Source organism: Anas platyrhynchos, chromosome 11, assembly GCF_047663525.1.
Source record: "Anas platyrhynchos isolate ZD024472 breed Pekin duck chromosome 11, IASCAAS_PekinDuck_T2T, whole genome shotgun sequence".
In the NCBI taxonomy this organism is placed as follows: Eukaryota; Metazoa; Chordata; class Aves; order Anseriformes; family Anatidae; genus Anas; species Anas platyrhynchos.
The window spans coordinates 24,371,985-24,396,603 of NC_092597.1; the positions used below are offsets into that span (position 1 = coordinate 24,371,985).

The 24,619-nt window shown below is 54.3% G+C and overlaps 1 protein-coding gene across 1 annotated transcript in view; it reads left to right on the plus strand.

Annotated features, from left to right (window-relative positions):
- The window catches only part of ADAMTS7 (ADAM metallopeptidase with thrombospondin type 1 motif 7), a 43,841-nt gene extending 27,878 nt beyond the window's left edge, over nucleotides 1-15,963 (plus strand). The window contains exons 19-24 of the mRNA XM_038185241.2: nucleotides 2,366-4,126; nucleotides 5,205-5,357; nucleotides 5,939-6,112; nucleotides 6,293-6,439; nucleotides 6,855-7,014; nucleotides 14,142-15,963. Coding sequence (XP_038041169.2) covers nucleotides 2,366-4,126; nucleotides 5,205-5,357; nucleotides 5,939-6,112; nucleotides 6,293-6,439; nucleotides 6,855-7,014; nucleotides 14,142-14,311 — 2,565 coding nt within the window. The 3' untranslated portion in view covers nucleotides 14,312-15,963. The remainder of the gene's footprint in view (nucleotides 1-2,365; nucleotides 4,127-5,204; nucleotides 5,358-5,938; nucleotides 6,113-6,292; nucleotides 6,440-6,854; nucleotides 7,015-14,141) is intronic.
- The last annotated feature ends 8,656 nt before the right edge of the window (nucleotides 15,964-24,619 follow it).

A 24,619-nucleotide genomic window follows, 5' to 3' on the forward strand; every position in this document is an offset into this window, starting at 1 on the left:
GCCCCACAAGTCTTTCCCCTTTGTTCTGGCAGAAACCTTACAACTATTTCCTGCTTGCAGAGGCAAGGTGCTGCGGGCCAGCCAGGGGCTAGCTGTGCTGTGCACGTGCGTGGCAGCGGGTGGGCGTCTGCTCTGTGCCCGCACGAGCTGGCACGGGGCTGCGCTGCCTTGCTGCTGCTGCCAGGAGTGGGGCTCGTCCGCAGGGAGATCTTCAGCAAAGTACTTAAGGGAGAGAGAGAAAGATGTATAAAATGCCACGTTCGGTGGAGACCCTGTGCAGCCTTTTTTATTTTTGCATTTTTGTGGTTGAGGTTTTTAACCAGAGAGCCGTAACTCCTCGTTTGAGCACTGGTTTCAGAAAGTGTGCAGCGTGAAGGAAAGTACCAGGAGACAAATCAGAGCCTGGGAGCAGAGCTCGTTGCTAAGAAACAGAGAATAAAAATGCGAACAGAAAATTTGAAGGCTAAATGAGAGCTATTTAGAAATATTTTTCTAGAGGCCCACAGAAGCCACAATTGCACGGTTGAGAAAGAAAGCTGCAATAGTTTAAAGGAAAAGCCCCGAATCCCCAGTTGCCCCGGGGTCTGTCCCAGTGCTGCTCCTCTTTGGCTTTGCCATCTCCATGTCTGTGAAACCATGAAAAAAGCACCTGAGATTTTAAGATGTCTGTGACTTTTCTGTTCTTCCTTCACTTAAAGTGAGACTCCTCTTTCTTCTCCATTGCCACCACCACCGATAAGTGGAGAAAATTGAGGGGCTGGGAAGCTTTCCAGGAGCGTGGTCCATCTACCCAGTGCCAGTCAGAGCAGCTCCTTTGCTTTTTGTGCTTGCAGAGCCTCGGGCAGGGCAGCACGTGTGTCCCGTGGGGAGCCCACTGGAGCTGAGGGGGGATTTGCAAGTTTGCTGAGCTGATGTGTTTAAGCACATCGGTGGGTCCGGGAGGCGGTGCCTTCAGAAAGACCCCTCAGCAAGGCACACCCAGCTTCACGGGCTCCCTGCAGAAGCTGTGCTGCTCTCAGACGTGCTGCTAGCACACGAGGCTCTGCCTGCAGAGCATCTGTCTCCTGCTCTCAGAGGCACATCCCGCTGTGCAGCTTGGCGCTGCGATGCCTCCTGCAGCGATGCCTCCTGCGTGCGTGGTGCTGAACACCCTGCAAGCTCTGCTCCTTCCTCCTGTGAAGCTGCTAATGGCAGTGGCTCCTTATCTGTGCCTTGGGGGCTCTGCTGATAACCCAGGCTTGGCAAATAACCCCCCTCCTCCTCCTGGGAGAGCTGTGATCCCTGGAGCTTATCTCCCAGATGGAGCCGGAGCCATATGCTAAGAAATTTTGGCTGCGTGGTGGAAGCTGAGCTCTGAGCTTCCCCCTGATCTGGCAGCACCGTCCTGGTGGGGCGAGGCAGCTTGCTGGCACCTCGCCTGCAGGGGCAGATGAACGGAGATGCTGGATTTTGGGGACACTGTGCGGTGGGTGGGAACGGCCAGCCCTGGTGTTCTGAACCCTGCCTTGTGCCAGGCACGTTCCTGGGCTGCAGGTCCCATCCAGGCACTGGAGCCTTGCAAGGACTGAGCAAAACCAAGAAAGGCTGAAAGTTCACGAGTCTGTGTTATCTGAGGACCACATCTCCAGCCCATCTCCATTTTCATCCAAAGAATGGCGATTTTTGCAGAAATCCCCTCTGCTGGGTTTGTCTGACGTGGTGGTTTTTTATTCTTGCTGGCTGGGATGTGTGAGCGTGTTGCTGTGCGTGACCAATGCTCTGTGCATCTGCCACAGCAACCCGCAGCAGCCCGTGGCTTCTCCAACCCACGTGTGGTGTTCGTAGCTCCAGGGTTTACTTATCGTGCAAAAAACATTGCCGTCCCTCGCTGCAGCTTGTGGGTTTCTTCTCTACTGGGCGACCTCAAAGAGACCATTGTGGTGGAGGAGAGGGCGTCTTCCACAAAGCCACTCATTGATCCTCGCCTTTTTCCTTCGCTCGCTAGGACAACACCCCTGTTATGATCTCCTTTAAAACATTCCCTTCCAGAAGAAGAGATGGAATTGATGGGGATGGGCCACTTAGAGCAGACCTATTAGCTCAGCTTATCCAAAGCCCTTCGCGGTGCTCGTCTCCTGGGAAAATCACTTCTGGCTGTAGTGCAGGACAGGGACCCCCCTGAGCAAAATGCCCTGCGATGCTCTCCAAAATGGGGAGACAGCCCCAGAGCCCAGCAGGCACCCCGACTGCCCAGCACCACGATGGGACCACCAGGGACCCGGGTGGGTGCTGGCAGAGGCAGAGCCACGGGCAGCCCAAACCAACGCTTCCCCTGGCCCCCTGCATCTCCCGTGCTCTGAAATGTTCGTTTCTCTTCCTTCCCCAGTGCTCGGCAACGTGTGGCAATGGGACACAAAGACGCCCTGTGTACTGCAGCAATAATACCCAGGCGACTTGTGACCCCGAACAAAGACCCAGCTCGGAAACTATTTGCTCCCTGCCACAGTGCCAGATGAAATTGGACGACGCCAACACCGACTGGTCCGGCAGCGGCTCTTCCAGCAGAGAAATGTTTAATGAGATAGATTACATCGGCAATAACCACATCACGGAATTTAACCCCTTAATCCCAAACATCCCAGAGTCCAACGACGTCAATATCATAACCGAGGAGGACTTCTCATCCAGGAAAGGAAACGTCTTTGTTGATGACTTTTACTACGATTATAATTTTATCAACTTCCATGAGGATCTGTCCTATTACCCCTTCACCGAGAAAGAAACCAAAAGTGAGGGCCCTAAGCCCGAGCTGAGCAGCAACGATGTGGAGGAGCCCCCTGAGCTGCCCGCAGATGTCCTGCACACCGTGGAGCCGGGAGGAGGAGCAAATGGGGACGATCTGGTGAAGCAAAGTGAAGCAAATGGTTCTGCTCCCGTGCACAGCGAAGGGGAGGCAGAGTCAGGGGGTTTTGTCATCCACGACCTCCTTGGCATGGCCCCAGAGCACAAGGGCACCAGCACAACCGCTCCCAGCACGGCGGCTCCTGCTCCCACAGGTGATGAGGGGGGCGAAGTGCTCGTGCCCCGCTCCGAGGAGCTGCTGCCCACCCAGCCCGCAGCGAGTCGGGGCTCTCCCAGCAGCCTGGGCAACCTGCTCCCCGATCAGCCCGCAGGCACCGTGCTGGCAGGCTCTGTTCCCGTGTGGGATGGGGATGCTGCCGCCCGCAGCATCGCTCCCTGGGCTCCGGCTGCTCCCTCCACGCCGCTGCCTGGTGACAGGGGCAGTGCTGGTGCAGACAGCGCGTCCCACAGCCTGGGAGAGCCTGAGAGCACGGCGCCTCCTGATAACACTGCCAGCCCCGGGAAGGGCCGGGAAAACTCACGGGAAATGGGGTTTGTCATCACCAGTGATGGTAACGGTGCTGCCTCCAAGGCCGAAGAGCAGGAGGAATTGGCAGAAATGCCAGCAGCAGAGGGGACTGTGCGCACACACACAACACAGGAGCAGCCACACGTGGCAGAGGGGACGGGTCCGACCTCCCCCACCACCCACAGACCACAGCAGGAGGTGGGCAGGAGCGCTGAAAGTGCTGGTCCCATTGCAAGCCCTCATCCTGCAGGTGCTACGGAGAGACCCCCGTGGGAGGCAGGGCAGCGGGTGGGGTACAACACCCCCCTGTCCCTCAGCTCAGCCCCCTTTGTGGCCGCAACATCCCTCCCAGCACCCGTGTCCGTGTCCCCCACCACGCCTGGGCTGCCCACCCAGCTCACCGCCAGCGGCCTCCCCCAGAGAGCTGCCCTGGCGCCAGCCTCCCCTGAGCCCCCAGCTCCGGGGTGGACCGAGGGGAGCCTGGGGGAGACGTGGGTGCTGCAGCACCCGGAGCCAGCCCCCCCACACACCCCCCAGACCTCCAGCGTGGCCCAGATGGGCGGCACGGCTCCGGGGCAGCGCTCCCCATCAGCAGCCCCGAGGACATTTGCTTACGGAGATGGAGATGGAGATGGAGATGGAGATGGGGAGCAGGAGGGATCCCAGCCCACTCCCACGCCCCCAGGGCTCTGGGGACAGGACGAGGCTTTGCTGCTGCCATCCACTGCTGAAACAGCCGCTGTGACACCCAGCTGGGAGGTCGGCAACTGGAGCGAGGTAGGGTTTGTGTCCCATTATTGGTTCCCATTATTGTGTCCTATTATTGTGTCCCTTTAGAGGTGTAATGGGGCTGGTTTGGAGGTAGCAGACCTGCCCCTTCCCAGGACCACTCTCTGGGGCACTGCTCTCTGCACGCAGCTAACGCAGGCATTTTTGCATTTTGGCCAAATGCTGACAGCACCGAGTGCCATGGGGTGAAGCCGGTGTGAGTCGGGTGCCTGTGGCCCTCGCTGCAGCCAAAACTCTGCCGGGCACCGGCCGTGGCAGCTCCTTGCCCTCTGCAGTGGCACTGCCAGCTCAGGAGAAGCCGAGAGCACTGAGCCCCTGCTGTGGTTGGGCACATGGTGAGAGCAGAGTCTGGCCCAGGAGCAAACATCTGTCATTTTATTGGCAAGAGTGGTTTAAAATACGCCCCAAAATGACAGAAATGTCAAGGCTAAGGTGCATTAAGGCTGCAAATTACCGCAGGGAAGCGTAGTGAATGGGGGATTATCTGTAATTATCAGCTCTCACTTTACTGCCGAGCTGTCCCGTGGCTGCTCTTTGCGTTGCGCTTGCAGTGACAGACAAATGGCTTCTGCAATCCCTGGTAATGGGCTTTTATCAGAAAGCACAGCAATAAGAAGCCTTCTGTGCCGCAAACCACTGGAGACCGAGCACCGGGGAGCTCTTTTTGGGAGGTTGCACAAAGGAGCCAGTAAGTGGGAGGACAATAGTTGGTGTCAGTGAAATAGAGTCACACATGGGGGCTTTGTGAGGGGGCACCGAGCATCCCCGGGTGCTCCCCACGGAGCCGGTGGGATGTCGGCAGCGTTGGAGGGAGCCCTGCTCTCGGTTTCAGCACCGGGGCAGTGCCTGGCACGGGGTTACGCTGAGCGAGTCTGTTTGGAAAACCCTGCGCAGGCTTTTGAGACGAAAACACTGCTGCAAAGTAATTCAGAGCAGTCTCCAAAGTGAGGGGTGAATCCCTGCCTCACCACGGCCCGGTCCCGTTCCTCCAGCACCCTCCTGCTCCCCGGGAGGGGGCCATGAGCTGAGCCCCCTGGGTGCTTTAGGTGCTGCTTTTTCTTTGCAGTGCTCGGCCACCTGCGGTGTGGGCGCGATCTGGCGCAGCGTGCGCTGCAGCACGGGCACGGAGCGGCACTGCGCTGCTGCCAGCAAGCCCGTCCCCGCCAGGAGGTGCTCCCTGAGGCCGTGCTCGTCCTGGCGCGTGGGGAACTGGAGTAAGGTAAGCAGGCGAGCTTGCCTTGCCTCTCCTTCCACACCATTTCTCTTCCTAACGCACAGGGAAGGGGCAGCAGCTGGTGCCTGCCGTGCGGGTGGTTATTCGCTGTCCGTGCGTGCTCCTGCCCCGTGGATTGCAAAAGCAGAGGTCAGATCTTACACTTGGCACAGAGTTTAAATGGCTTTATCCCACAGTAATGGGGTGGTTTAAAAGCCAGAACTGTGGAAGCTCATTGAAGGAAGGTTTGAAAGTCTCTGAAAAGAGCTGTTGAGAAGCCACATGTTTGTGGTTAGGTTGGAGGAACCTGCTGGGTTAAACAGCAGCGAACAGCCCGAGTTATTCTGCGTGGCCTCGGTCTCTGAGACACGTGGATGGGAGATCAGCAGCTGCCTGATGCAAAAAGGCTTTGTTTTGTTGCAGTTGGGAGCTCCACAGGGTTTTAGGTGTAAAGATTTTGAGCATTATCCCAAGCCAACCCAAGGCAGAGCACGTCAGTGCGTTATTTTATCCCGTGGGTCCCATCCCAGAGGGACTGCCCCGCACCAGCCCCCGGCTGCAGCGTGACGTGCCTCTCCTTTGCCCAGTGCTCCAGGAACTGCGGTGGAGGGGTGAAGGTTCGGGACGTGCACTGCATCGACACCAGGGACCAGAGGCTCCTGCGCCCCTTCCACTGCCAGGCTGTCCTCTACAAACCGCCGGCGCAGATGCCCTGCCAGAGCACGCCGTGCCTGGACTGGTACACGTCCTCCTGGAGAGAGGTAGGTGCTGCTGGCCGGGGCTGAGCTGTGCCCACACACCTGGAAGCAGGGTTTGTGTTTGCTTATGCGTTGGTAGGGGCATTTTTCATTCTTTTTTTCCTTAAGAGTCCAATGCACGGAGCGTGTCTGCTGTTCCACTGTGCTGTTGGCTTCCCCTTTTGACGAGTTTTGTCCCTGCAGTGCTCAGAGCCCTGCGGCGGAGGGGAGCAGGAGCGCCTGGTGACGTGCCCGGAGCTGAACCGCTGCGATGAGGCCGTACGGCCCAACAACACCCGGCCCTGCAACACCCACCCCTGCACCGGCTGGGTGGTGGGCTCCTGGGGGCAGGTGAGCAGATGGGAGAAGCGAGGCAGCTCTCGCATGAGCTCTGTGCTGGATCAGCATCATCCTCATTGCACTGGTGCGGCTCCTCCACGGAGATCTGGGCTGGGAGGTGCCGTGTGCCCCTCCCATGGTTTCTCTACAAAAAATAATAGATAAAAATGTTCCTGGTGCTGTCACTGCCATGGCTACTGAAATTAATAAGCTTGGTCAGTGCCATCTGCCCCACGCCCAAGTTGGCTGGGCACCCTCGTCTGCAGCACGTGGAGGAATGGGAACAACTCTTGCACAAAGGCAAGGAGCAGGGGAAAAAAAAACAACAGCCTTCCAAACCAAAGCAGGGAGTGGTGCAATAAAAGCATAAAAACTCCCCAGGGCCTGGTGCTGCCGGCCCAGATGACAGCTCTGCCTGCTCCTGCAGTGCTCGGCGCCCTGCGGCGGGGGCATCCAGCGGCGCCAGGTGAAGTGCATCAACACGCAGACGGGGCAGGTGGAGGAGGACAGCAGCCTCTGCGACCACGAGCCCTGGCCCGAGAGCACGCAGAAGTGCAACCCGCAGGACTGCGAAGGCACCGAGGCGGGTGAGTGAGTAACGCCCCGTGGGCTGTTCTGCTCCTGGTGACTAAATATTCTCTCTTTGATGCGATCGTGCTCCCCAAGAGCTTGTGGGAGCTGTCTGGTGTCACCCCTTTCCAGGCAGCCGGTGCCACGCTGCCACTCAGGCAGTTGGCAACAGATATCCCCGCTTGGTTTCGAGGGGATGGGTTTAAACGTGTCTGGGTCGTGCTGCAGTGCCTGGATGGTCAGGGCTGAGGTTGGGGTCGATGTTTTACTTTGCATAAGACTGACAGAAGTCATAGTGGAGAAAGACGAGAGGTACAGGAGGTTATGCGCTGTGGTTGGGCGTGAAAACTTCTAGCTTCACGCAAGGGTGCTGCGTTTTCAGTGCAAGCACAGAGTGCTCCCGAGCACCCATGCAGGTGTGACCGTACACGCAATGCTTTGCCCTCCATCATCATCCTCTGTGATGCTTGGAGACGCTCTCCCTCTGTCCAGCACCGTGGATGTGTTTTCTAGCCAGGCTCAGAGTCATTCTTTATTTTTCTCCTCCCCGTCTTTCACTTGTCAGCCCCCCGGGCTGTGCAGTTGTGTGGCTGGGGACTGGGTACAGGACCGGAGCGCTGGGCAGCAAACCAGGAGCAGCACCGATCTCCAGGGCTGGCGCGTGCCGGTGGCACTGCTGGTGCTGCTGAGCAGGAGGAAAAATCAGAGCAGGGGTCAGCCTGCCGAAAATCAGCAAAATCAGCGTGTCTGTGAGAGGAGGAGCTGGGTGGGGTCACTCGGGGGAGGCCGAAACATGGAAAGCAGGGCAGGGAGGGGGACCTGGCTGTGAACCGTGCGGGTCGGCAGCAGCTGGAGGGCAGGGGATTTATGGGCTCGGGGCAGCAGCACCACCCAGCCAAGGGACCCCCAGCACCCACCAACGGGGCTGCTGTGGAGGGACTGGGGGCAGCAGCGATGTGTTCCTCGGAAAGAGGGAGCCAGAACTGAAGACCCAGAGGTGAAGCTTTCCGACCATTGTAAAACTTCTGAGATGAGCACGGGCACTGGGTTGGCTTCCTCACCTTCCCATTCAGTCAGAGAAACGTGCCCATGGCAGCGGGCAGCTCCCTGCTAGCCAGAAACGTGCACGCCACAAGGGTTGAGAGCTCTTCAGAGGAAAAGCAATATCATGGGGGATTAGATGCCGCTGATATTGGCACGCTAATCATTAATCAGCCTTATCTTCTCAGTGTGTTCGCAGAACAAAGCTTTCTGTCTGCCCAGCAGGGAACATTTCACCCACGGGAGCTGCCGTAAGGCAGAGCCAGGGGGGCTGGAGCTGGGCTCGCAGGGGGGACACCCCACAGCCCCGTCCCTTACCCGTGCCACCTTGTGTGGGTGCTGCAGGCAGCCCTGCTCCCCCCACAGCTTCCCTGGTTCAGCACAGAGGTGGTGGCCAGTCAGGGTCTGCAGGAGGTGCCCACGGCGCCGGCTGCTTTTGTCAGGGGAACGTTCCCACCAGCACGGGCTGGCGGCGAGAGCCACGTGGATGCTCGGCACGGCCAAGGTTGTACCAGAATAACCGTGGGGATGTGTAGGAAGCACACAAATAAATGTTACGATTCTGGATACGAAGTGACATAAATGCTCTGGCCGCGGCCCAGGGCAGGAAACGCCTCTTGGAAATACAAACATTTCCTGCCAAACTCCGAGGAGGAACAAAACTTTCACATGGCAGGAAATCACAGATGTGTAAATCCACAGGCAGAGGCTCCCAGAAAAGGCATGAACATAAACTCGAGCCCTTTCCTGTGTTTTAAAGGATCTTTATTGCACAAGATTAATGAAGGCTGTGGGGATTCAGTGTTTACGTTAGGAGGACAAGGAGCCTCCATCTCCCGTAACACGAAGTGCGCTGGTACCAGCAGGCTCGTGTTGGGTTTGGGGAGCAAAAATGTGAGTAACCTCAGCAGAGTTCGAATGTTAAAACATAATCAGACAGATTTTTAAAGGAGATGGAACAGAGCAAACATAAACAAACATCTCACCGGCAATTGGCCCTCTCCAATTAAAGGAGGTTGGAATTAATTAAAAGCAGAATCCTGTTCTGTCGCTAGGTTATAAATTAATTGATGATTACACAGAAGTTATTTTTAAGTGTGCCTGTAGTTTTACGGCTGAATCCAGCTGTGAGTGGGGAAGATAAGGTCGGCTGTGTCCTCAGATGGCTCCCAGGCAGCACCCGAGCCCACCAGGCACTCGGATGTGTCCGAGTTGGGGCCGGGCACAAGGTGGCACGGACCCGGAGGAGGACCCAAAGCCCGTGGCTGGTCACCCCATGCCCAGGAGAAGCTCAGAGCAAGGCCACCCATGGAGGAGCCACCGGTGGGTGTCTGGGGATGGACACTGCCCTGCTCAGCCGTCCCCAGGCGAAGCTCCTGCCCCCAGTGCAGGTCCCAGGGGCTGCGCAGGGTCTCCCGGTGCTGTGCCAGGAAAGCCCTGCTGCGAGGGACGCCTCTGCTCTTGGCAGCCCTTCCGAGGTGATAAGAGTGGGAGCGGATCTGCTGCACTGCGGACACGCTGCCAGAGAGATAAGAGCAGCGTTCGTCTCAGGAAGGCTTCTTGTGCTGATCCCAGCCGTGCCTGCGCCTGGAGCCCAAGCGGGGCTTTGACGCCCACATCAGCCACTCCTGTTCCCAGATCATTCCTAATTCCTAGAGAAACCCTTTGGTTTTTTTCTCCCCAGTTTTCTGGGATGCGTTAGCAGACGGTCGTTGCCCATCAGGATCTCAGCCTTCAGATCCCGGAGAGGGAAAGGAATTAAAGAGCACGGCTGGCCCCAGAACAAGTATGCACAAGCGGGCCCTAGATGTGGTTTCTCTAGGAATTAGGCAGATGTTCCCTGCCAGCGGGAAGGGGGGGCTCAGCCTCGTGTCCTGGGAGCAGCGCCAAGGTCGGCTGGTTTGGGACAGCCTGGGCAAGGGGCAGACCCCGGGCTCCTCTCCTCCTCCCACCCCTGCTTTCAGCTCCCAGCTGTGTTTCCAGCCACCTCGAGATTAATTGGCAATTAGACATTGTATTCCTTCTTGCTTTCGGTGGGGGAATGAAATTATTCGTGGCTCTGCATACAGCTAAGTTTGTCCACAAGGGATCCCCGCTAGAAATAATTGCAGCGAATTCCAGTTTGCTCTCAGCTGAGCATGGACGCCTACATCCTCGTGGCGAGACAGGGAGGCACTGCTGGCCGAGTCATTAAGTGCCCTTTACCTACTGCTAATTAACAGCAGCCGTCAATAGAGAGCAGGAGCTTGGGAAAGGATTCTTCTGGCTTTTAGGAAACGTAGCAGCAGTGGTTGTTGCACATTTTAGCCTTACCTACAACCCTGCCTTCCACGGCAGGGGCCGTGCAGCCCCAGCCCAGTGCAGCTCCCACTGAAACCTGCACACTGCAAGAGAAAGCACAGTAATTGTCCTACAGATGGAACAGGAAAGGCACGATTTCTCTCCCAGCTGAGAGCAGCGGGGTCTGGCTTAGTGCAATGCCTGCACGCTTGATGTGAATGACCTTGGGTTGGGTAACGGCAGGGAAGATGCTTCTCCCCCCTCCTTGGCAAGCTGTGAGTACATTTAGGTTTCTGAAAGTGTGAATTGCAATGGGCTTCAGGGTCCTGTGCGAACAGTTAGGGTGCAAAAATCAGCTCACCTCCCGCGCTGGGTGCTGGGTGCACGGCACGGGGCACCCTGTGTGGGCACGGGGCAGCTGGCTCAGGCTGCAAGTGCTAAAAGCAAGGAAAGCAAGGACAAAACTGATGAAGGAGAGCTTTCCCCACGGCGCAAAGGGTCAGCACCCTCAGCTGCGCATTAATGCTCGCCCCAGGCTCTGGAAGCAGAGGGCTCAGGGCTGCTGCCCAGCACCATTACCCTGCCCGATGTTGTACACAAACAGATGTGAAGGAATCAGGAGCCCATCGATGCGGAACGGCTGCGTGCTGCTGCCTCCGTGCCCGTTGCAGGGTGCCCGCGGGCGCTGCGGGATGCTCTGGGCACGGCGCGTTGGAAGTGGTTTCCAATTCTGGGGAGGAAGCTCGGGGTCATGTTCAGAGGCTTCTTTCAGCAGAGTTGGCTTTTTCTACTCCTCCCTTTATTCATAAGAATGAAGTGGAAGACAGCACGGTTGTTTTTCTTGAGTGCAGGGAAAATCCTCCAGTTCTGGCTCGGCATCAGCTCTTAGGAAATGAGAATTTCTCTGTTGGATCCAGACTCCAACAAAGGGCTGATCCCTGCTCGCCTCCTGAGAGCGCTGCCGTTGCCCCCTTCTGTGTGCGATTCCCCGGGCAGGGGGGGTCACCCTTCCTCAGTGATGCGTGGAGCCACACTGAGCAGCAGAGCCTGAAAAATTGGTGTTTTCTGCTTTTCCCTCCGGTTTTCCAAGCTTTCAAAGTTTTACAGGCTTTGGCGTGCGCAGCACGAGCTGGACGGAGTGCTGGGTGCTCGGTGAGAGCAGCACAGCTTTGCTTTGCAGTGCCTGGGGGGAGCCGAGGCCGGGAGCATTGTGCAGCACCAGGGATGCTCACATTGCATGTGATGCACAAAGAAATGCCTCGCTGGCCTGGCATCGGGGCTGTTCCTGGTGCTGCAGGAGCACGGTGCTGCCAGCGGGGCTCTGAGGGCAGGGACTGCGCCGTGCCCGGGGAAATGAGCTGGAAATGAGCTGCGGGGGACACAAACGGCATCCGAGCACACATCGCTCCCGTGCTCACCAGTGGCTGCGTCTCCAATGCTGCCTACAACAAAGCTGCTAAATGCAGTGCCTCCTCCAGCGTTCGATCCCAGTGGAGGGCACCGCAGGCCCAGCAGCAGAGCCAGGGCCAACACTGGTTAAACTGGGAGCTGGCTCCGAGAGCGCCCGGCAGGCCAGAGGTCAGCGGCTCAGCGCGCTCGTCCTGCTGGCTCAGCGCTCAGCCCAACCTCTCCTTGTTTTTACAGAACCTGTACCAGGAAGTTTATTTTTCCCCAGCATGAAAGTAAATGCTTAGGTCTGTAAGGCAGAAGCTTAAATGAAATTTAAAACGACTTCCACACCGGCTTAAAAAAAACAACCGCAGAAATGTGGGTTTTCAGTTTCTAATGTGCTGACTTAGCCTGGATTTGGGAAGCCCTGCTTCAAGCCATTTCTGCAGAGGGAAATTTGGCACCATCTCGAAGATTGGAGCGTGCGCTCAGATGAAGTGTTAGGATTATAAAAAAAAAATTGTTAATAGAAAAAATAACAATAAAAGGATTAGATGAAAATTGGGTCAAACCTATGGGGACCTTCTGTGAAGAGCTGAAAAATGAAGTGCTTATTGCAGCTTCCCCTGCCCAAGCCCAAGTTCCAGGGAGGAGCCGCGGGCGCAGCCAAGATTTTCCGCGCTGGGTCTGACCCCGCGTGCATCCACCCCACGGCTCTGCTCTGGGCCAGGGTCTGGCCGCCCTGGGAAGCCCCCGGCACTCAGCAGCTCCCGGTGACTTCATTCCATAAAAATGCTTTTGAGAAGTGTTGCCTGGCCCTGGGCTCAGTGAAGGAGTGGTGGCCACCTCCGGCACAGGGGTGGGCGGCTCTGCCCTCCCTCCCAGCCCGTCCCGGCTTCCATTCCGCAGCAGGGGCGCCTTGGATGTTAGTGCAGCGTGCGAAGGGAGCTCTCGGTGGTGGGGCAGACGGGCTTCAGCCTGTGTTCAGGGCCTGGCGATGCAGCTGTGGGAATTTCCATCCCAGCGCCAGGGCGCTGACCCGTTGGAAAGGGATCAGACGAGAGCGGAGCCGTCCGCTGCAGCCCGGGGAGGTTGCCCTGCAGCGAGGCTCCAGCAGCAAAACCTCCCCAGCTCCTGCACGGGAGGGCAGGAGGCAGCTTGGGCGCGATCCATGAGTGACTTTCTAGGAAGCTTTTTCTGGGATAAGCACGGGCTTTTTGCATGGGAGCAGCACCAAGCAGCGCAAGGTGTGCGGCTGCCTGCTGAATATCTCAGTGTGCTCTGCGGGGCCATCCCAGCACAGCTCCCGCGGCAGTGCTGAGCCTCCAAAATGTTGCTGGTGTTCCCAGCACCCCAGGTGGTGGTGCTGAGCTCTTCTCAGCCCCTGATTTACGCACAGTGTGGGGCTGGCTCTGGTGCTCGCTCCCGGTCGGCTGTGGCCACTGCAGCATCCGTGTGAGGTGATTTCTTCAGGGCACAGAGACACCAGGGCTTTGCAGAAATAGCTGTTGTTAGCGAGGAAGAGAGGAAATACCTCGACCGAAATAGAAAATTAATTTTAGAACAGGATAGTGACCTCCGGGCTGGCGGGGTGGGGGCGCTGAGGGCTGCAATTGAACTCCAAAGAGGGAGGAAAAGTCTCTGTGCTGCATCTGCCGCTCCCTCGAGCTCACCACTGAGGACCAGATTGTCCCTCATGGGAACGGGGGCATCAGCCTTTCCCTAAACAAAGCCCTTTGTTCACCGAAAGGAGACGGGGTGGGGCAGTGCTCGGCGAGAGCTCCCCGGTTCCCTCCCCACCGCTGGTGTTTCCCCAGCAAAAAGTGCCCTGGGAAGGGGAAAAGCCTTTTGTGGAGCCGTCCGGTGGGGGCTGTTTGCTGGGGGGGGGGCACAGGGCTGCCAGCTGCAGGAGCAGCCTTTGCCCTTTTCCACAGAGAAGCCGTCGTGTTAGTTAATCACTTGTACAGGAGGTGAATTGGACAGAACTGACGTAACTTAAATGTTTTGCACAGCTGTGTGGGACCCGGTGATGCACACGCCTGTTTTTGTGTAAACTGAAAACGGAGGAAATGAAGAATCCAAGCACAGCACCGAGGCGAGCCTGCAAACGAGGCGTGCGTGGCGCGGGGGCTGTGCCGTGCTGCAGCCCCTCCGAGCCCGGCCAGGCTCTGGTGGAGCGAGCAGCCGGGCAGAGCGGGGCACGGGGAGCAGGACCGATTCCTGCAGCCCCTGCTGCTGGTGGGGCCGAGGCTGCTCCCTCCTCACACATCCCACGGGATGCCGGGCACCAGGGTTTGTACGTGGCGATGAGGGAGGGCGTTCTGTGGGGGGCAAGGTCTCTTCGGGCAGCACCCAAGGGGGTGGATGAAGTGCCTGATAACCGTCCGGGTGCCATGGCAGTAACGCTGTCCTTGTCCTCTTGCATCCCCTCCAGGCTTCGTCTGCGAGCGCGACCGCTTGACGTTCGGCTTCTGCCAGACCCTGCGGGTGCTGGGAAGGTGCCACCTCCCGACGGTCCACGTCCAGTGCTGCCAGAGCTGCCGCCAGCACGGGCACCACGCGCCCGGCCGGGACCGCGGGGATGAGCGGGCCTCCAGGAGGTGACAGGACCATCCCCGAGCGCAGAAAGCACCGGGACCACGGCGGCTCCGGGAGCAGCCCTGCGGCACGGCAGGGAGCTGGGGAGCAGCCGGGAGTGCTGCTCTGTCGCCACACGGTGCTCTTGCAAAACACAGGGAAGGCTCCATTTGTTGTATTTGTGCTCCACGTAACGGTGCTCAAACCTTCAGTCTGAAAAATTGCGTCTGGCTCGGGCTGGGTGCGCGGGTCCCACGGGGAATGGGCCGGGGCGGGCGCAGCTCTCCCTCGGGGTTGCAGCCAGCGCTGAGCGAGCAAAGAGAAAGCATTTTAGGGAAGGGAAACTTAAAGCAGCAATAATTTGGGGGAGACTTCTCAGAAATGCTTATGGTGCTATCACTTGACATTTTAAGCCTCTTGATGGTGTTGGCAGGCCAGCACGAAACTCCTGACTTTTATCATTATTTTTATATATGTAAGTGAGTATCTGTCATTCCACCACTGCAGCTGACCATGTGGAGTCATTTTTTTTCCCTTAAGGGTCTGGAAGCTGGCAGCCCATTTCTGTAATTTTCATTGACTTGTTTACGCACTGAAGCTAAATAACTGTAATTTAAGAAATGGAGAGAGATCAGAGGCAGAAAGCTTTCGGCTTCAGTTCCCACCAGCAGTCCCAGGCTCACAGCGCACACAAGGGCTCTGCCCTCTTCATCCCGCTGCTGGCTTCTGCTGCAAAGCCATTGCCCACGCTCCTGGGCAGTGTGGAGCAATGGTTAGGGACATCAAGGCATGAATGAAATGAGTCTTGCTCTGGAGCCGGACAGCGTAGGCCCCTGCACGTGCTGATGACAGAGATGGGAAGCGGCTCCGGCCCCAGCTGGGAGCCTCTGCCCGGCAAACCCCACGCGCCTCCCTTGGCTGCGTGGCTCCTCGCAAAGCCCGACTGGCAAAGTGAATTGTACTCACACAACTGGATTTCCGTATGCAGTTATGGCATAGAAGTGTAATGGTTGGTTAAGGTGTTTTTCTGTGCTCTCGCCAAGCTAAAACCCTTCTTTCTGCTTATATAGAGGCACTTCTGTTAAGGTTAGTCGATTCTTTTATCTAGAGTATCTGCTATTGTATGAGCGGCACCTCGGCTCGCGCAGCCCTCGCAGCCGGTGCTCGTGTGCTGATCCTCGGTGTCTTTGCTCTTGGGTTGGTTCCTGGAGGGTGTCGGGAGCATCTCGGTGGCACGTCCTTTCTGTGGTACTCTTCAGGCTATAGAAGATGAAACTGGGGAGACCGCAAACACAGCCCTGCTTGTGCTACACTGAACACGAGCTGCCCTGTGTTGAGCAATGCAGTCACAGAGTCCAGGATGGATTTTTTTCTTCATTTGTACTGTCTGGGACAACGTGCAGCACTGCCGCGTAACAAGGGAAATTCCTGTGTGTAATTTGTATGTAAAACACAAGCCAAGACTTCACTGTTTGTGTTGTACTCCTTTGCAATGTGGTGTCAATTTTTGTGTTTCGAAGCCTGGGTGCATTCCTGTTTTCCTTTGCGTCGGCACCATCCGTCCTCTGCTTCTGTCGGTGCTCCGAGGTTTTGCTGAGGAACAGCCTCCAAATGTGTTGGGTTTTAATGGCTATAGCTCATAAGTGTGTTAAATTAAACAGTTACTGAAGGAAATGGAAGGGTTTCATATTTTCTCTTCCCTTTGGGGAATTTTAAAGGGCTTTTCACTGAAAACTCAGTTAAGTGGAGGCTCTTTAGGTACTGACAACAGCAGGGGTTTGATTACTCTCATCTTAGCTGCAGCAGAATGGAGCAATCAGTTTGCATCTGAAAATCATTTAAGGCAGCCGATTGAAACTGGGATTTGTGTGATTACAATCTGAGCTCTATAGATTTGGGGTAAAGTACTGGCATGCACAAATCTAAAGGCTTCAGCTTTGGATTGCGGTGCTGCTGACTCCAGGATTGCAAATCAACTCATTTCAGTGCCAACTGTAAGGATGAAGCAGCCCGAGTCAAAATGCTGCTGCTCCGTGTGTGACACCGCAGCCAGTGCAGGCAGCTCACATCGAAACGCAGACGTTCATCGCAAGAATTATTTAAATTCTCCCTGATTTATCTGCACTTCCATACATTAGAGGTGAAACACCTCTGAGAGCGGGACCTGCTCTAAACCAGGGGGTGCGCAGGGGGGTGCAGAGCTCATCGCTTCCTCTCGCAGCAAATCCAGACCGAGCCCAGGAGCAGACTGGGATATTTCCTTGCTCTGCTTTGTCAATATTGGTGTTTGGACCTGCTGCTTGTAACCAAGGAGCTAAACAGAAATGCCTTTTTTATTAAAAAAAAAAATCAGCTTCATTAATGTGTCAATACTAGAAGGTCATTACTTTAGAAATAACCACAGCGGTAGTCTGCACATGAATGCAGAAAAGCGATTATAAATCAGAAGATGTTTGGAATAGAAACTGCTTTTCTCTGCAGTATCTAAGGGCGTGGTTTACCAGGAAAGCAAGTTTATCCTTTTTGCTACGTTAATTAGAGCAGAGTGTGAAAGAGAAAAGCAAGGACACGTCAGGTTCCAGCTTCTGGACATTTTTTTTTAAAAAGAAAACTGAATTTCATTCTGCTGAGCAGATCCCACGTGCAGCAGCAGTTTTGGGGGTCGCTGGCTGCCCGTCCCACCCGGCGCTGCACCAGGCCGGGCACCTGGGGGCTGCAGCTGCAGCGGGCGTCATTTCTTCCCAGAACTCACCCCGGCTCTGCAGTCACTATTCCGTTTTCTCCTTAGCGTGTCTTTCAAGGCTTACTCATTTTCCTGGCGCTGTTCGTGCTCCGGTGTCACCAGGAAAGGTGCGGTCTGCTTGCTCTTCAGAGGCCACGGCCACGGTCCCTGAGCTCGGTGGCCTCGCACGCTGCCCGCCGGGACGGTGCCGCACACCCCGGGCCCTGGGGCATTCCCCTCCCAGCCCTCGCTGGCAATAGCCCGTGCAGAAGAAAAGCCCTAAGCGATGCTTTTCATCACAGATACAGGATATGTGGCTACCGGGATGCATTCAATTTGTCATTATAAGATACTTTTGGTTCATTACTTCAGAAAGACCCCATTGAAGACCAACTGTGCACAACACGTATGCTTCATTTGCCACACAGCAGAGGCGGGTTTTCCCACTAATTGTGAACCTTCGCAGCGCGGGACTCGGAGTCTCTCTGACCTTTGTCCGCTGGGTTTTACTTGGCCTGTTTGAAAAACATTTGGTTTCCCTGCTGAGCTGCCGGGCACGTTGTTCTTGCAGCCAGTTGCCATCCGGATGCGGTGCCCTGGGTCAATTTAACGGGTGCTGTGGGCTGGGTTTTTGGGCAGGAATGCACGTTTAAACAAATCTAGGCGAGCTTAATCACAGCAGCCACTGATAGCGGAGCAAGAGCTGCAGCAATGCACAGTGTTTGTGCCCAGACACCTCGCCCAGTGAGGGGCCGTGCTGCTCCTCAGCCCCCGGCCTCCCCCAGCCCCTGACCTCCGGCCGCCCCAGCGCCCCCGACGTGGGCTCAGGGCAGATGCTCACAAGTAGTTTTTTCCTGTATTTCCCACAAAGGAAATAGAGCAAACAATATGTTTTTTGAAGAGGCTTTCAGTTAAGTTTCCTGGCATCTATTGTAAACTTCAGCTGCTAATTAGGGAGCAGGGAAAGATTTGCTCACAGGTTTCACTTGCCGTTTTTCAGCGTAAGACGTCATCAACCCGCAGACGGCGGATCTGGCACGAGGGGAAAGCAGCACATCATGCAGCTCCGTTCTTGACAAGCTGTTGATGAAACAAATTTGAGAAATGATTTGACCCTGAAGGCAACGTGCCCCAAAGGGCAGCTTTGAAGTGATTGCTCAGGTGTGCTGTGGGGGCAGGAGCTGGCTGGGCAGCGCGGGGTGTGCTCAGGAGTTAAAGTTCATCCAACGCTCAGCGCCAGCACCGGGGAAACTAAGCCCTTAGCCAGGCCACTTCTCCCACTAATTGTTAAACCTTGCCTGCTGTTTTCATTACGATTACAGAAATATTGACTTAAATGACTTCTCCTCCCAGATTTTGCTACTTCCCATCCAGCCTGCAGCTGCAGCCCCTCTGAAAACCGTCCTGACACCCACGACACCGAATGTCCCTGATGCCGAAGGACTTGGCTTGTCTTTTTTCAGGGCCAGTTGTAAATACAAAACCTGTTTCTCCACAGGCTTTCTGTTTATGTGTATGAAGACTTTTATGTATAAACAGATGATTTCACTGCCGTGCCACCATGCAAACCACCAAGGCCAGGACACGGTCGCAGCTGGCGTTGCCTCGTGTCGAGGAGGTGGCAGCTCCCAGCAGTGCTGGAGTGGGCACAGGGCATGTCCCGAGGTCACTGGGAACCCCCAAAACCTCCACTACCTCTCCTTCCAGCCTCCTTTAACATCCTCCTCTCATCCTCCCTCGTACTGCAGACAGGATTAGATCCACTGTCCCCACATGGCCTCCGGCTCTCTGAAGACAGGAACAATTTAAGAGGAAATGTTGAAAAATGCAAGAACTCTCTTTTTAGGGGACAGTGACCGATATGGGAAAGAACAGGGTGAGGATCTGGCAGCAAGTTTGTGGAGAGGGCTCGTGGCTATAGAAGGCAGCCAGAGCTGGTGCTGCCAAACCCCCGGCAGGTAGGGGCAGGAAAGGAGGGCGGCCGGGCTGAAGCCCTGCCCTGCCCCTGCAGGCTCCACCTGCACTGGCACAGGGATCTGAGCTGCTTGGGAAAAGCTCTTCCCCATGTGACTGAGGGTGGTAGGACAGGGGACAGGAGTGACTTGGGAAGGTGGGTGCTAAGCAGAAGTACCAGACGTTACCAAAGTAATGAGGTTTCTGGAAGGAGTGGCAGGATGGAGTTGGCCAGCACCCTGAGACTCCTCGTGAAGGCAGCTTCACAGGACAACCTCCAAAAGGAAGGCACTGGGGCACAGCCCGGAGCTTGTGTTTTGTTGCTGCTTCTATTTATTTGTCGGGATCTCCTGAAGCCTCTCTGAGAAGAACCAGAGGTTTTTGGCTTCAGATTGGAAATCAGACCTTGTGTTCCCCCTGGTTGCCTCCAGACATTTCCAGAGCTGGAGACAGGAAGGAACTGAGAGCTCATTAATTGGGAAGCAACAGGAATTTTATGGAGCGGGTTCTTTGTCACTTATTAACAATAACACTTAAAACACTTCCGTATCTCAAGAAGCCATGGGATTGCCCTGTCAGAGCACCTGTGTTCTGTAGACTGTCAAATTCCCCCTCCCAAGTGCTTCTGTCCGGAACAGACAAACTCAGATGGAGTATTTTAATCCCCAAAGGGCCAGGGAGGTCACCGGTCCTCCAGCCCAGCACCAGCTGCCCAGACAGCGAGGGATCCCGGCCCGCAGGTGACCGAGCACGCGAGGAGGCCAAGCAGGAGGCAGCGAACCACAGAGCAGGAATAGCTCACAGCCAGCCCCTGGTGGCAGCGCTGTCCCCACATAGTTTGCTTTTATCCAGGAAAATTTTGCATTTTTGGCACCAGCTTTAGGCAGCAGTGCTGATGTGGTCCTGCTGCAGTCACTGTGCTGGAGACTCCTTGGGTGCAAGGGGGCTCATAAACCCATTTGTAATCCATTGGCCACAGATTTTACTCATGGTTGTGATCCCACCAAATAACCCCTTAGAAGTCACTAATGGAGGTTCACAAGTTGATTTTTAAGGACTCGAGGAGTGATTTTAGCCCATACAGGATCAAGTAAAAGTAACTGGGCTTCGTTAGACAGTAACGGGGTGGCTTAAAGATACAATTAATTCTACACTGACATGCCTGATGGCATAATTACAGCCTCAGCTGAACCCCATTAAAGCAAGGTGCGTCTGCTGAACTCCCAACGAGCCAACCCTGCCCCAGGACCTAGGGACACAGCTCAGGGGACAGCCAGCATCCATCCTGCAGGAACCAGCCCAGCCTCCTGGATCACAGCAAGCACACGGCCCCTTCTGCCCCGCAGTCCTGTCCACGCTTCACAGAGCAAATTTCATCATTTACATTTATTTCTGTCCCCTTGGTGCAGGGTTGATGCAGCTACCAGCAAAGCCACGTTTTGGGAAAAGTCGGAAAAGCGAAGGTAGGACAGGAGGAGAAGGATTTGAAGAATTTTGTTGCTTTGCCAGTTTTACCACCACCAGCAGGAGGTGGGAGGAAAGAAGGGAGAGAGAAATAAGCTGCTTTGGGCCTTGGCCACACGGCTGGCACCAAGGCACTGCATGCTTTGCTCACCCAGAGCAATTGGATTTGTCATGAAATGAAGGAAAGCTGCTTCACACGTGTTGAGAGGGGGAGAAAGAGCAGGAGGATCTGCGCAGCCCGGGACAGCATTAGCAGAGCCACTGCTCTCCTCTCTGGGACTCGGCTTCTGACCTGTGTTTGTGCCTTATGGAAAGCTCAGCAAGGCTGGATGTAAATATTTAGAAACATCTATACGCTAAATATAGTTCTCTCTATATGTGCTCTGTTGCCATCTGTCTAACAGCTTAAGCATGGCTAAAAAAGTTCTTCTACCCCTTCTGTTCCCAATCCTATGGCCCCACTAGAGTTTCTGAATTCCCTCGTCTCCAGCTTGCTTTTTCCTCCCACTCCTGCAGCTCAGCTCCTACATATTGCCCCAGTCCTACACCCCATCACCAAGCTTTTGGACACAAGCCCCGTGAGCCACTCACACGGCCCTGCTGCCATCAAGGCCGGGGTGAGAGCTCACGGGAGAATTCACCGGTGGCAGAGGAAGCGAACAGACCCTTTACCTAACTTTGCAAGGGCTTGCAGCCCAGGGAACTGGGCTTTCCAATCTGTTATTTTCTACCTAGAGAAACAGGAGCTGCTAAAAACACCCTGCACATGCACCTGGAGCTCAGCAAAGGGAAGATCCTTCTGGAGGCATGGGAGAAGAGGAACAGCCTACCTCTGTGCTCAGCCCATGGTGCGATGCTGCGCTGGGAGCCTGGGCAGGGTGCTGGGAGCAGGGGCTCATGGCTTCGTGCGGCTCCGCGGCTTCTGGTGCCCTCTGCAGTTGTAAAAGTAAAGGTGTTTTTAAAAACAGCTCACAAACTCCATCAATCACCGCGACTACACACAAAAAAGCCACTGCAACTGGAACGCCAGGTGGTTCCCGCTCCTGTGCGTAACTAAAACCAGTAAGACTTTGCATTTTAAAATATCTCAGCCACCAGTGGCCTGTTCCTGTTAGCAGTGTGGAGGCTGCAGGCTGCAGCTGGGTGCCAAGCACCCATGTGCAGGGAGTAAAGCATCACCTGCTGCCCGCCGGACTGCAATGCCATTTATGTGCAAATCCCACACTCGCTTATCTGATTACAGTCCAGCAGCTTTAATTTAAAGGTTTTCTGAAACAGGCTGGGACTCCGAAAGCATGACTTGGAGCATCTTTGTGTGGAATCAGGAAATGAAATAAGATAGCTCTTTTGGGATTACGTTTCTAGAGGAATAAAGCAAGTCAGTGCCATTTCCCTCCCCAAGAAAAGCCTTTTCCTCTTCCCAGGGTCCTTTGGGTCTTTCCCATGGCTGAGGGATACACTTACATTTAAATCCACATGGAGCTGGTGTAACTTGAGCAGAATTACTCCCCCAAAGCCTGTTGACTTTTGCAGGAGGCTTTGCTTGCAGCTGGCAGCCCACAGCACGCAGTAATTCCGCAGTGCACGTTGCACTGGGTGCGGGCAGAGCTCTCCCTCCTACAAACACTTTCACCCCCTGAAAACTCGTTTAGCAGAGGCTCCTCTGGGACCCATCAGTCAAATCCAAACTGATCTATCAAACAGCTGTCTCTGGACCGTGGCAAAACTCAGTAGGGAACAGGAAAAGCACTTGGACATTTTAAGGCTGCGATTAATCCCTTCCCAGAAATTAATAACCCAACAATGGGCTCTGCCATCAAGCAATGCCTTTATGGCTTTCCCTCTGATGTTAAGGCACTGTTTCCCTTTGCTACATGATTTAGGTCCTCAAGGGACTGCTCAGGGGCCTGCTGATGATTTTGTAGCAAAGTCCTAAGATGGGCCTTTATGGATAGCAGCGTGATGGCCCTGGTACAAAGCTGGGATGGGATGGGATGGAGCCCCCATGCCTGCTGCAGTCGCAGCCTCATGCACGTACAGATGGCTGCGTGTGGTGCTGCTCTCCTTCACTACAACACAGCATGAACATCAGCACACCACAAAATCAGCGTGAAAGATCAAATGCAGGAGTTTTGGTATGGCAACAGACAAAGAGGGAGAATGTGTGTAAGTGCTATTTTGGGACGTGTGGTAGCAACAAGCAAGTTTTTTCAAGGGATGGGGGTTTTCCAAGAAAGTTTCTGCTTTAAAGGCAGAAAACATAAAATGTGGAATTAGAAGATAAAGTGACAGCTCTGAGGGACAACTCCCCGGTCTCTAATGGTGGCTTTAAACCAGTGTAACCTGGAACTCTGATAAAGAAAACTATCTTTGCCCCATAGACTTACATCTGGGACCATTACTAAGCAGCCCAGAAAAAACAAGACAAGCAGCAAATAACAACAGCCCTCGAGCTGTGGTTGGCCCCACACTCACCAGCAGCCTGCGTGCTCTCAGCCAGCACTGGGACACCAGTTGGACTCGATGATCCTTGTGGGTCCCTCCCAGCTCGGGATATTCTGTGATTCTATGGGACAGAGCCCCGGCTTTGGCTGCTGGTGGCTGGGCTGGGCTTCCCTTCGAGGTGAGAAGAACTGCTTTTAAGGAACAGGGGAGGGAAAATAAAAAAACAGGGAACACAAGCACAGGTTTTGAAAAGCTCCCGATCACTGAGGTCTTCTCTCAATGCTCCCCCTTGTGGGGAAAAGGCTTCCAGAGCATTTTTCTCTGCATGATTCTTTCCCTCCAGGAACTATTACAAGTTTAAAAAATAATCCTTTGCTTTTGTTTTTCTCCTTATGAAAAGGAGCAAAATGACAGATTTCTTCTATTAAATAAAACAAAGTCAGCATAGCTTTAATTTTAAAATGGAAATAGAGACTCTTCTGTATAAGTACTACTCTCCTTTAAGCTACTTCGTGAAGACTTGCATAGTGCCTCAAAGCCATTTCAGATATGATGCATGACAGCAAGTCTTGCAGAGCAGTAAACGAAAACAGAAGTTGCAAGAAACAGCACAAGCACCACCTCGCGTCACAGTTTAGCAATTCAGAAATTTCAGGAAGAAGTGTTGTATTGGTTAATTGTCATCGTCAGCCTACATTTCTAAACAGAGTAAGTCCTTTATATTTATTAAAGACTATTATTCGGGCTCATTTTTCCATTTGTGTTACATGTTTTATGGATTTACTGTGCCATCGTGCTGCTCATTCTTCTTAGAGCATCCTTAATAGAGTTTTGAAACGACAGATTGCCCCCTACTGTTTTTCTCTTGATAGTCTTTAAAAATAGAGCCCCGGTCTAGCTGGAGCCTTCAGGCTCCATCATACTAAAATAATTAACAAACTTCCTTTGTTGTCCACTGTTACTGGAAATTCTCAGAGCAAGGTTACTACTTGCCACCAAATTCACAGCTTTCAGAACAGTCTCAGAAACTCTTAATGAGTTCATTACAGGTTATTGTTCTTTCTGTTCTAAGACTGCTATGAATTGAACTGATTGAAGCTAAAATCGTGACATCCTGGGAACACATTCCCAGCGAATGAATGCATAATTTTCAAAAACGGTTCCAGATGAAATAAAATATATTGTCACGGCATCAAAGCATTTGCAGAACTTAAGGCCTTTTCTTTATTGTTATTTGATGATGATGCATTTTGACATCTAGCCACACAAGTTTGTCAGAGGAAACCCCAGACCCTCCAAGAGAATCACAGCGAATACTGAAAATGTAATTCTTTCACAGCTAACACTGCCAGTGTCCAGCTACATAGCGTAATGTAGTAGTTTTAAGTAACCCCTTGCAAAAAACACCCCAGTACTCCCAAGTTAGGGGTGACTGAGGCTGCATGTAAGTACCAAGCAGTTAGTTCCCTTCACATCCTGCTAATACCTAAGTAATGGACATAGCACTGCCCCACATTTAAGGTTACATCCAATTACACTTCACAGAATCATCTGTACTTATAAGAGCTTGTAGGTTCTGCCTGTGGACATACACAACTTCCCTCAAGCTAAACTCAGCGTGAGCATTTGAACTACAGATCAAATTTAATTTTGGAGATTCAGCTTCAATTAAGATAGTAATTTAGCAGATCTTTTCTCTTCCCACCCCCTAGCTGGAACTGTCAGCTCTGCAGAAATGAAGTAACCCATAG